This window comes from Carassius gibelio, chromosome B23, assembly GCF_023724105.1.
Source record: "Carassius gibelio isolate Cgi1373 ecotype wild population from Czech Republic chromosome B23, carGib1.2-hapl.c, whole genome shotgun sequence".
NCBI classification, from domain to species: domain Eukaryota; kingdom Metazoa; phylum Chordata; class Actinopteri; order Cypriniformes; family Cyprinidae; genus Carassius; species Carassius gibelio.
In genome coordinates, this window is record NC_068418.1 from 16,861,027 (window position 1) to 16,873,987 (window position 12,961).

The 12,961-nt window shown below is 36.5% G+C and overlaps 1 protein-coding gene and 1 non-coding gene across 2 annotated transcripts; one reads left to right on the top strand and one right to left on the bottom strand.

The window, feature by feature from the left end:
- Positions 1-4,703: 4,703 nt before the first annotated feature.
- LOC128011683 (isocitrate dehydrogenase [NAD] subunit gamma, mitochondrial) lies at positions 4,704-12,798 on the bottom strand. Its single transcript, XM_052594360.1, has 14 exons — positions 12,638-12,798; positions 12,245-12,292; positions 12,051-12,062; positions 11,827-11,924; positions 11,625-11,740; positions 11,495-11,555; positions 11,114-11,246; positions 7,662-7,795; positions 7,477-7,579; positions 7,215-7,361; positions 6,658-6,752; positions 6,374-6,434; positions 6,046-6,169; positions 4,704-5,810 (listed from the first exon to the last, which is right to left on the bottom strand). Exons 1-13 carry the CDS (start codon positions 12,698-12,700, stop codon positions 6,068-6,070), a joined length of 1,173 nt encoding a protein of 390 aa, XP_052450320.1. The 5' UTR covers positions 12,701-12,798; the 3' UTR covers positions 4,704-5,810; positions 6,046-6,067.
- Positions 8,454-8,560, top strand: LOC128012697 (U6 spliceosomal RNA). The gene has a single exon (XR_008183180.1). It is a non-coding gene; the product is annotated as a U6 spliceosomal RNA (small nuclear RNA).
- Positions 12,799-12,961: the final 163 nt, after the last annotated feature.

The window sequence follows — 12,961 nt, forward strand, 5'->3', positions numbered from 1 at the left end:
TTCAATAAATCACGCTATATAAATAAAGTTGGCTTTTGAAGTAATAGAATTTGATGCAGGCTACTGTGTTAGCATGCTCTATTTTTCTGGACTCAAAATTCCATTCCAAGTCAAACCATTTATGGAACCACGATTGTGAAGTGTGCGCTTGAAAGTAAATTTGTGTGACTACATGTGTTCAGATCTCATCAGTATTCAGCTCAGTCTTTGCCAAAGAATACTGTCAGTGTATGTGGACATTATTTATCAACCACATAAAGAGGGAAATGCATGGTGATGGCCTAAACTCCCACAAATTCCTAAACATGGCCTGAAGAATTAAAGCTATACATCTTGATGAAAATTTTTTTTGTTATAGCTGGGCAAGGGCTCATTGGTCTGTTTTAATAATTGCATCACATTATTGCCCGCTGATTGTTACATGGTTAGATATTATTACCTTCAAACCCCAAATAAAGCCATTCATCAGAATTTCTTTAAATGTCCTTTTTCATAGTCTTGACAAGTCTTTGGCATTCACGACAGAGAGACAGAAACTGGAGGAGCTAAAATACTGCTGCTCTTTGACAGCTCATATGATGGATTCCCCCTTTTAATGTGTTGTGCTCCCTAAAAACCTGCGGTATATAAACTAAAGGGAGCGGGGGAGGTCACACATTCACATAATTGATGGTATGATTCCAGCACTCAGGGAAAGATAGGAGAGTTGTAATATGACAGTAAAAGTAAACTATGAATGATGCGACAAGAGCCGAGGCTGATGTTAAATTACACTCAGAGAATTACAAATAGCCTAGCCTTCAAAGAAGGAAAGGAGAATGAATTATTCTCAAGCTACACATTTCAAGCAAGAGCAAAGACTCCTGTTGTAAATTTAAAGAGCCTTTCCTATTTTTCAATGTACTATACTTTGTATTTTGTATTGTTTGTCTGAAATACATAAATACTAAAAAAAGGTTTGAAAACATTAACAAATTATCTTGACAACTGATTATATAGTAGAGTAAAATGAGCTCAAGTTAAAGGTATAATTGACCACAAAATGAAAATGTACTTACCCCCAGGCTATCCAACAGTGTGTTTGTTAATCAGAACATATTTAAAGAAGTTTTGCATTACATCACTTGCTCACCAATAAATCATATGCCTTAAATGGGTGCCGTCAGACTGAGAGTTCTATAATAATTGCTTTCTCAGTATCTCAAAAAAGCTCTAAATGAATCTTTGTTTGATTTTGATGTGAGCGGACAACAGGGCATGGACTTCATCACTGGAGAAAGCGTTAATATGGATGATGGACTGGTATTTTGGCCAGAGGAGACAGTTTTAAAACATCTTAATGATGGATTTGTTTCGTACGAACACAGCTTTTCACTTCATAAGACGATAAACGATGGAGTGATGCAATGCTACATTTCTCTGAATCTGCTCTGGTATAGAAACAAACTCATGTCATTATCATTTTGGGTGAACTATTCCATTAAGCCCCATTTATTTAAGAATTGTTTAAATACTACTAAATTACATTACAAATAAATGTGTTTTACTCTGATTGTTAATCCAGTGACAGTTTGACACCCATACCCATAAATATGACTTTTCTATCCATTATCAATGCTGGATTGAGTCACTTCTTACTGGCTCAGTTCAAATTGGCTAAACACCAGTTTAAGGTAGTGTAAAATACATCATCCATCAATCATGGTAATGTGTGAGAAACTCAAATGAGGGCAGTGAAAACCATAATCCTGAACTCAAGAGGCTGAAATCCACTGTGGAATTGGCTGAAGAAAAGCTGCTGGAAATGTGTAGGGAAGCAAGGTGAAGAAATGGTGCCATAGAAATAAGTGATCGTTTTCATTTTGTGCTGTTATATTAAATGGAAAAGCATGGTGAATTAATAGAGTTGAGAGGATGCTCAAAGGTCGCAGAAAATAAAGGTACTACTGTAATTCAGGATGTCATCATAGAATAAGTGTCTAATAAGTAACGCCTATTTCCTAATCACACTGGGGATGCATTTGGAAACAATATGTGCCCTGAACAGAAGTTGTTTGAAAGTACTGAACCTCAGATCTCTAACATATTTCCTTGTAGCTCCCTTGACATTCACTGACTGCCAGTATTTTGAGTTATACTTTCTTGACTGGAATGTAATCTTTGAGTAAAAAAAAAAATAATAAAAAAGTGAAAAAGTTCACGAACCCCTTAAAATAATCTAGATTTGAATTGATATGCGACATATTTTCATCAGATTTCTGATAATAATGCACATTTAAACAGTCATGGAATAGGTGGTTGATCACTCAGCCCTACCATATATACAATTTGGTAGGTCATATCATAATTCTGAAGGATCACAGAAGAAGATTTGCTGAAACATCCTCTCTTTCAGATGCAGTTGACATCCTGCAATAATCTGTGGAAGAACTGAACAAAGATTTTATGAAACTGAACCCTAGAGGGGAAGATATAGATCATCAGATATTTCTTGCAAATAAAATCTTTGTTCACAAATCTACATAGATCTACTGTGTTCTTGTGAATCTGACAAGTACACAGCAATATCCAATATGATTTACCTCCTCAAGACCGGCTTAGTCATGAAGAGATCAATTATGAATTCCTGTATCAGGAAATTCTGAAGCAAAATACGTGGGTGTCTTTGTGTGATCCAAAAAACGATTGTAAAGTCGTGAGGTCATGACCACAATTAAAAAACTTCCACATATTAGAATGGAGATTTAATATTGTCCTCAGCCTCATAGGAATATTGTGGCATGAAATCAAACACACTGTTCAAGTAGTTTCAATTCAATGCAGAAATTAGTCAAATGTAATTTATTTTTCTATGTATCAAGCAACTTCCTGCTTATTGCAAAACTCCCCAACAAATAAATAAATACATGGACATTAAAAATAACTCAACATTGACTTTTAGATTGAATTCAGAGTACATCCGAGACTTTTCTGCATCACCCTTAGTCTCTGTGTTCTGATACTGACAGCTTTTTACAAGTCTTCTCACTCCCATTGACTCTCATTGGAAGCACTTAGTTTAGTTACAGGATATTTAATCACAACATTAGTCCTTGACATGTCTATTAGTTCAGAGACTTGCATAATCTACTACAAACAACATTCCACATATTTTCCCCAGCTGCTGTATTTTGTTAGCGATTGCAAAGACTGTTTGCTATTTCTTCAGATATTATATTTCCATTTAGGAGTCCTAATATTTTTATTTTTATAAGATTTGAGTCTGTCCCTTGGGTTTTTCCACTCAGAACAGCATACAATTTTTTATTTTTTATTTAACACACACAAAGGTCCAGCTGTAAATAATCAAAAAAGACATTGTTGTTAGTGAGACTGTCAACTTGTCATATTATATATAAAAATAAATAAATAAAAAGTGCATGTGGTTTTTTGGCTGAGAATCAATTTGAACAGACTTCAGAGGTTAGGCACAAAGATACATATATCTTTGATTTGTTGCCCTCTGGTGCCCAGAATCACACTCGATACATCAATCCTGTAGGCACTATGTTGGCCTGTTTGCTTGGATTGTATTAAGTGTACTGCCAAATATCCTACTCCCGAAAATCCCAACACTACACACTACACATTTTGACAACATCCCTTATTAAACAGATAGATTCAGCTTTAGCTCAGTGATAGAGAACTCCAAGATCTCAAATAATTAGGCATCTGAGATGTGAGAAACTAAACAAATGTGCATTATGGGGGATTATTAAAGGGTTAGTTCACCCAATAAAGAAAATTCTTTCAATAATTACTCACCCTCATGTTGTTCCTTAGTTTATCTTCAGAACACAAATTAAGATATTTTTGCTGAAATCCAATAGATTTCATATTTCATAGGCCCTGCATAGACAGCAAATCATTTTTACGAAGACTGTTTTATGTAGCAGGGATAGGCAACACCGGTCCTGGAGGGCCACTATCCTGCAGAGTTTAGCTTCAGCCCTCATAAAAACTCACCTGCCTGTATCTATCTAGAAATCCCGAAAACACTGATTGCCTTGTTCAGGTGTGTTTAATTAGGGTTGGAGCTAAACTCTGCAGGATAGTGGCCCTCCAGGACCGGAGTTGTCTATCCCTGAGTACAGAGTGCATCATCCTCTGCTTGTAAATGAAGCACAGCGCATTCGGGTTCTATGTCAGAACACACTGCATTGAGGTACAAAATCATTGGTTTAATTATTTTTTTTTGTACACCTTCATGACATTACACTTGAACCACTGATGTCACATGGTCTATTTTAACGATGTCCTTACCACCTTTTTTTAAATTTATTTTTTTTACCTTGAATGTAGTTGAGTCGCCATCTATGGAGGGTCAGAAAGCTCTCGGATTTCATCAAAAATATCTTAATTTGTGTTCCAAAGATGAACCAAAATCGTATGGGCTTGGAACAACATGAGGGTGAGTAATCAATCACAGAATTATCATTTTTGAGTGAACTATCCCTCTAATGTTATTTTATAATTTGATAAAATCAAAGAACATTTTAGTGTCCATTTCTTATTTCTACCAGAATGGAAATGTATTTGCAATGACTTCAGTGAACTAACCCTTTAAGGCACATTCAATGTGACGTCCAATTTTTCAGTCCATGTTCGATTTTAATTTGCTGGTGATCATACCAGCTTGAGTTGACAAAACAATAAACAAGACATTTTAAAGAGGACAACCATTTTATTATGTCTGTTACCAGCGAGCCATTAAGGATTTGTACAACAGTCCATATTTTAACCCTTTACAGTGGTGATTCTCAACCCAGTAAATTAATTAAAATTGTTAAAAATTATTTCAAATTAAACTTTATTTTTAAAGCGTGATTCCTAGACCTGGAAAAGTCATGTAAATCGTTCAAATCAAACCATTATATTTAAATAGTTTATACATTTTTCTTTTTATGCCAAGCTTTGGTACATTTTATCAGAAAATTTATAGTTTAATAAAACTGAATATTTGTTGTGGACAATGGGAGCCTTGTAGCCAAAAGGTTGAGAACCACTTCTTTACAGTATTCTAATTATACTAATCTGAAAACTGACTCAAATGATGGAAAATGTAGATGCTGAATTCAATAGATGACAGTGTACCAGATGCAGACTTATCAAATACTGTCAAGCACCGCATATCAAAAGACAGAATAGGAACATAAAAGTCAAAACTTACTGGATAAGACCAACGTTAAGTATTAATAAAAAAATAACACCAAGCACAAAGTCCAAAGTCCAAAGAAAAACACCATCTCATGGACATTCAGAATATGAAGTCCATTTAAACACCCAACTAATTAAGGCAGTTTAAAAAAATTTTATGCTGCAGTTTATACAAGTATAATATAATTATGTAAATGGACAGTTTGTTCAGGGTTATTAAAGTAAACTAAAAAGCTATAAAACCAAAATGAATATGTTGTGTTTGAGGATAACATGGAAATAATGGATAAAACGTGGAATGCAATGGAGCAGGAGAAACACAAATCCAACGCAAGACCCTCATCATAAATACTGTATTAGCATAGCATTAAAACAATATAACCTTTCAAATACAATATGATAAATCTAGAAACTCTGCAGTTCCCATGGAAAGACCACTATGCCCAAGAAACCCCACAATCATAGCGCTGGAGTATGTTGTATTTCATGTAACACCATCTTCTCCCCTGATCCCCATAAAAGCTGCTGGATTCAAGAATAAATCTCTTGTCTCAAGTGTAAGCAGTGTTCTTGAGACACAAAATGAAGTGCAGATGTCCTTAAGAAGCTGATGTCTGAAAGTCAAATGGAGAGAGGAAAAGATAATGGTGAATGTCAGAACTACATCAATAAGATCACAGACAGAACAAAGAAGAAAGAACACTTAAGTGGATGTGACATATTACAAGAAACCCTCTGAGAAAGTTGAAACATTAACAGCTCTACCGAACAGGAAATGGAATTATAAATAACGCAGGCTTGTGGTTGCTAGCGATGCCAAAAAAAGAATGTGCACAAAGTGCTCTGTACCGAACAGTTGTGCCGAAGGCGTTTAGATCTCAGTGGTGAGGGGACCGCTGCTCTGGATGATCTTCATGATCGACTGAACCACTTCTGAGGTAGTGCCCTGACCCCCGATGTCAGCTGTGTGCAACTGCAACAGAAAACATCAAAACATGCTTAGACATGACGAGCATTATATTAAATCTTACTAACCTCAAACTTTTGAACACTTGTTTATATTGTATTATATAAATTGACACGCTAGCATAAAGTTATTTTATGCATCAATCCTAAGAATGCCTGAATCAAACTGGAAAGGTAGGTTAATAAATTAGAGAGTGTGGGTGTGACTGACCCTAGTCTCGTTCATGGTGGTGAGAATCGCACCGCGGATCATGTTGGCATAGTCATGAAGTCTGCAGAGGAAGAGAAGAAGCCAATACAAAAAAAAAATCATATCCAAAGCAATGTACTACAGTAATACTATAGAAAGTGCTGTCAGTGCATATTTAGCTTATTTAATACAACAGGGAAATTCTGGCTGTTCATTAAGTTAGAGATGTAAGAGCTGACAAACAAACAGAAAGGCAAAATTAGCATCATAAGAGTTTACACACAAGTTTCTCCTTCAGCACTTACTTGAGATGATCTAACATGAGGCAGCTGGCAAGCAGCATGGCAGTGGGGTTGGCAATGTTCCTGTTGGCAATACTCTTTCCTGTATTCCTGGTGGCCTGTTATAACAAATTTAACATCATTCAAATGTCATTTGAAATTTACATTTCAATTTCAGTGATGCAAAGAAGTATCTTTAACAAAAGCACATCATAAACTCTGGATTGTGAATATTAATCAGCCCAGATGAAGTAATGTTCACACAGTAGTTAACCTACTGAAACATGCACTGCTGTTTAAAGGTTTGTGACTAAAGTTTTTTTTTTTTTTTTTTTGAAAGCCTCTCGTTCACCAAGATTGCATTTATTTGATCATAAAATAATAAGAGCATTGTGAAGAGAGTGGAATATTTTAACTAAAAATTATTTTATAAAAATTTTTAAATGTAATTAATTCCTGCAATGCCAAAGCTGACTTTCTCCAGTGTCACATGACTGATCCTTCAGAAATCATGCTTTAAGATATATTTCATATTATTATCAAAGTTGACATTTTCTAACTTCTTTTTCCTTCAGACCAACCGTTTCAAACACAGCGTAGTCTTGCCCGTAGTTGGCACCAGGCACCAGACCGGGTCCACCCACCAGCCCCGCACACACATTGCTGACCACATTCCCATAGAGGTTAGGCATCACCATGACATCAAACTGGTGGGGCTTGGAAACGAGCTGAAAGAAAGGACATAATCACAGTAAATACAGTAATGAGCTTTTTTTTTGCTTTCTCATACACATCACAACTGTCGGCGTGATTTGTTTGATTACTTGTGCATGAGTAATTCACCTGCATGGTGGTGTTATCTACAATCATACTATCAAACTCAATGTCTGGGTATCCAGAGGCCACCTCCTTACAGCACTGCAGGAAGAGCCCATCCCCCAGCTTCCTGTTAGGAGAACACATTATGAGACCAGTGACCATACAACTGTGATTTAATAGTACAGATGACAAGCGCTAGACTAACTAACATGATGTTAGCCTTGTGGACAGCCGTGACCCTGCGGCGACCTTTTTCTCGGGCCAGTCTGAAGGCATAGTCAGCAATGCGGAGGGAGTTGTTCCGTGTGATGATCTTTAGAGACTCCACAACTCCTGATACACTCTGAAACACACAGGAAATTATTTATTCTATATATTATTTAAGGATTGAAGTTTTCACATGAATGGAGGACATAGAAAGTGTAATGCATAGAGATATATGAACAAATAATGAAATTGAAAACAAGTATATATATATATATATATATATATATATATATATATATATATATATATATATATATATATATATATATATATATATATATATATATTTATTTATTAATTTATATATTTTCTGTAGAGCTGGGTGATTTGGAAAAATAAATATATCTAGATTTTTTTCTTTAGAACATTTGTCCAAATCTCGATTTTTTTAATTTTTATTAGTCAACTTGATTCAAGTAATTTTCTTTATTAACCCTCTAGTTAAAGAAAATGCAATTCCAATTGCACCACGGCACCACCCATGAAGATATCAGCATGATATAAGTGTAAAACCAATCACAAATATCTTAGCAGAAAAGATGAATGAAATAAATATTGTACAATGTGTCTTACACATATTATATGTTCAGAAAGCCAAGGTAATTCAAATTGACTTAAAAGTATAACACAGTAGACCATTATTAACTTTAAATGTTCTATAAAAACAACTGCAGCTTTCAGCCCGTCACAATGATGCAAACATGAAATACAATTGTTGTTGCAGGTTTTTTTATGTGCTCGCCACGGCGGCACATATACTAAAATTGGATCGATACAGAGAAGATTAGCATGGCCCCTGCGAAAGGATGACACGCAAATCCGTGAAGCGCTCCATCTTTTTTACGGGGAAGTCGTGGCCTAATGGTTAGAGAGTTGGACTCCCAATCGAAGGGTTGTAGGTTCTAGTCTCGGACTGGGAGGAATTGTGGGTGGGGGGAGTGCATGAACAGCTCTCTCTCCACCTTCAATACCACGACTTAGGTGCCCTTGAGCAAGGCATCGAACCCCCAACTGCTCCCCGGGCGCCGCAGCATAAATGGCTGCCCACTGCTCCGGGTGTGTTCATTTCGGATGGGTTAAATGCAGAGCACAAATTCTGAGTATGGGTCACCATACTTGGCTGAATGTCACTTCACTTTTTTATTCGCTTGACCTGCCTCTCCACTATTTTTTTTATGGTTTAAATCGTACTTATCTAACCACCATCAATTCGTTGCAGTGAATGAAGAGGTCACATGTGCAGTATGGTTCACCTCAAATCTCAGTACTACGGTTGTTACTTTTCACGCTTTACATGTTACCCTTGGGAAATATCTTCAGGAAGCACTTTGTTAGCTTTCACTTATGTTGATGATACTCAGCTCTATATTTCTTCGAGGCCCGGAGAAACATACCCATTTGAAAAATTAGCGGAATGTATAGTTGATATAAAAAACTGGATGAGTAGTAATTTCTTAATGCTAAATACTGAAAAAAAACAGGTGTTCATTATAGGACCAAAAACTCTTGTGTGTAATAAACTAGAACGATGTCTAAGACTTGATGGTTGCTCTGTCAATTCTTCGTCATCAGTTAAGAACGTAGGAGTGTTATCTGATAGCAATCTTTCCTTTGAAAGCCACATTTCTAGCATTTGTAAAAGTGAATTTTTCAATCTCAAAAATATATCTAAATTATGACCTATGCTCTCAATGTCAAATGCAGAAATGTTTATCCATGCGTTCATGACCTCAGGGTTAGATTATTGTAATGCTTTATTGGGTGGTTGTTCTGCACGCTTAATCAACAAACTCCAACTAGTCCCAAATACAGCAGCTAGAGTTCTTACTAGAACCAGAAAGTATGACCATATTAACCCGGTTCTCTCAACACTGCAATTGCTCCCTATCAAACATTGTATAGATTTTTAAAATTTGCTTATTACTTATAAAGCCCTAGATGGTTTAGCACCTCAGAATTTGAACAAACTCTTGTTGCATTACAGTCCTCTACGTCTGCTGCATTCTCAAAACTCAGGCAATTTGATAATACCTTGAATATCAAAATCAACTGCGGGCGGCAGAACCTTTTCCTACTTCGTTCGCAAACTCTGGAATAACCATTAATCTAATAACATTGTTATTATAAAATTCATTAATACCACCTCAGGGTCTTGTCAAAGAGTCTGTAATGCCACATTTGTGTTCTTCTGTGCTGAGGGCAAAAGTGAATTGTTAATGCTGATTTCATTTGACTAGTCACTTATGTTTCCTGATTGTGCAGGTGCATCTCAATAAATTAGAATGTCATGGAAAAGTTCATTTATTTCACTAATTCAACTCAAATTGTGAAACTCGTGTATTAAATAAATTCAATGCACACAGACTGAAGTAGTTTAAGTCTTTGATTATTTTAATTGTGATGATTTTGGATCATCATCACACATTTACCCATCATTCACACATTTAACAAAAAGCCACCAATTCACTATCTCAACAAATCAGAATATGGTGACATGACAATCAGCTAATCAACTCAAAACACCGGCAAAGGTTTCCTGAGCCTTCAAAATGGTCTCTCAGTTTGGTTCACCAGGCTACACAATCATGGAGAAGACTGCTGAACTGACAGTTGTCCAGAAGACAGTCACTGACACCCTTCACAAGGAGAGTAAGCCACAAACATTCATTGCCAAGGAAGCTGGCTGCTGGACTGTTACCCAGTGGTTCAAAGTCCTCTTTTCTGATGAGAGCTAATTTTGTATTTCATTTGGAAACCAAGATCCTAGAGTATGGAGGAAGGGTGGAGAAACTCATAGCCCAAGTTTCTTGAAGTCCAGTGTTAAGTTTAGGATTCTTTATGGGGTATTGTCAAAAGGACAATGAAAGAGACCAAAAAATGCAGATGAGCTGAAGGCCACTGTCAAAGAAACCTGGGCTTCCAAACCACCTCAGCAGTGCCACAAACTGATCACCTCCATGCCATGCTGAATTGAGGCAGTAATTACAGCAAAAGGAGCCCCTACCAAGTATTGAGTACATTTACAGTAAATTAACATATTTTCCATAAGGCCAACAATACACTAAAAATGTTTTTATTGGTTTTATGAAGTATTCTGATTTGCCGAGATCGTGATTTGGTGGGTTTTTGTTAACTGTGAGCCAAAATCATAACAATTTAAAGAACCAAAGACTACTTCAGTCTGTGTGCATTGAATTTATTTAATAAACAAGTTTCACAATTTGAGTTGAATTACTGAAATAAATGAACAACAGTCTAATTTATTGAGATGGACCTGTAAATGCGAAAGGTCATCTAAAATGACCATTATAATTACCTGTTTATTAGAGAAAATGTGTGAGAAATAGGCAAAGCTGTGTGAAAGTCTGTTGAGTAGGTGCAGAAAAATACTGACCTCATGCTCCAGATTGCTGTACTCTCCCTCTGTATTTTCTCTAATGATAATGATGTCAATGTTTTTGTGGCGCGTCTGAACTCCAGGAAGTGACTGGCAGTGCATCATATTGGCATACAGATCCAGACTTGTGCTGTGAGAGAGAGAGAGCGAGAAAGCGAGAGAGAGAGAGAGAGGGTGACAGCTGTGCTGAGAGCAAACAGAGGTGAATTGGTCTAGACACACTGTCATGGGAAGGAGGCCAAATCTGAGGCACTCTGCTGCCATCACTCATCAAACTCAAACTGAGGAGACCAACAACTTTCATATACAGCAGCATAAACATCTGATGGAGCTGGTATAAACAGATTAATTGTGTAACCGTTTTCCTTTCGGGCTTACCGTAGAAGATTGTTCCGTGACTTGTGGTTAGGGGGCATTGTGTGGCTAGTCTCAATGTTACCTGAAAAAAAAGATAATTGTTATCTATGTAACAAAAATAGCTCGTCAATTACTAGCTGGACATACAGACCCTTAAGAGCAACTCCATTGCGGCGAATAGCCATTATGGCATTATTGATGTCGTCCCCACTGTCTGATGCAGAATTTACATGCACCACCTCAAAGTCCACAGGAACACAGCTGAACCTATGATTCAACAGGAAAATCTTTATCTGGCAATACATTATTATCAGCCATGATCCATATTTATGTAAAGTATTGATTTGACAAACCTGAAGAGCTCTCGCACATGGTTAAGCAGTTCTGGTCCAATCCCATCTCCAGGAATTAATGTTACAGTATGCCGGCCTCCATACTTGGCAGGAGGAGGCTGCAAATAAACATAATGAATAAACATTCAGTGGACATATTACATGTGCATGATAATCGTGGAAATAACGGAGGTATATGATAGCATGCTTTTATTATGTTTACTTTTATGCTACTCCATACTTACTATGGTTTGTCTCTTCAAGATAGACGAGGGCCAGATGTAAACAAAAAGATAGAGAAGTTATAGAGAATTAGGAACCACAATTCCTTCCATGTTTTCTTCTAATCAAAAGTACAATAAGACAGATAGATAGATAGATAGATAGATAGATAGATAGATAGATAGCATCAGCTGCCAGGTAAACACAGTAAACCTACTGCATATGTAGGTTTTCCTCTTTGACTGTTGACTGCTGCGCCAAAGATCTACAAAAACAGACCCATGAAGCATTAGATGTTAGAGTACGGCTGTGTTTCAAAACCTAGTGAGCTAACTACTTAGACAAATTGTAGTCTACGTTAGCAGCTCGTTGTGTTTTAAACACTGCCTGAAACATCTTGTCAGTCAGTCGTATTCGCTTTGATTTAAAGTCGCACTATAGTTTGAAATACAAATTAACAATATTTAGAGCTACTAAACTGCTGTTTAGCCAGCTTCTGACCTTCACCTTGTCTTACTGAAAAGTCACGCAAATTTGCCGCACTGATAAACATCTCATATTATGTTTTGCATTTACAGATTTTCTCTGGTAAATAAATAAATTGCCTTGCCTTTGTTGTATTTCCAAACTGCCTTTCCAAAATTGGTTTTAAAGCTTTAGTAAGACTGGCCATCGTGATAGTTGTATGCGTGTGCGTTATATTCCGGACTTAAACACCGACCAGTGGAGAAAGGTTCCGGATGACGTTCTTTCAAATAAGTCTTTTAAATTACTTTAAAGATTATATCAATTACTTTGCCACTGACAAATTTACACTCACAGAGATTTGTTATTGTACATTTAAATACGTCGTTCTGATATAATGTCTCATAGAATGTCTAGTATTAAACACCTACTTTCTGTTTATATAAATAACACTATTTTGCATGGATCA

What these genes read in the sequence shown, in the direction of transcription:
- LOC128011683 (XM_052594360.1), bottom strand. Translation starts at nt 12,700, where the DNA reads ATGGCCAGTCTTACTAAAGCTTTAAAACCAATTTTGGAAAGGCAGTTT. An exon ending in AGTTTGGAAATACAACAAAG is followed by an intron (nt 12,293 to 12,637) that starts GCAAGGCAATTT and finishes CTGTTTTTGTAG; the next exon opens with ATCTTTGGCGCAGCAGTCAA. An exon ending in CAATGGAGTTGCTCTTAAGG is followed by an intron (nt 11,556 to 11,624) that starts GTCTGTATGTCC and finishes CTTTTTTTTCAG; the next exon opens with GTAACATTGAGACTAGCCAC.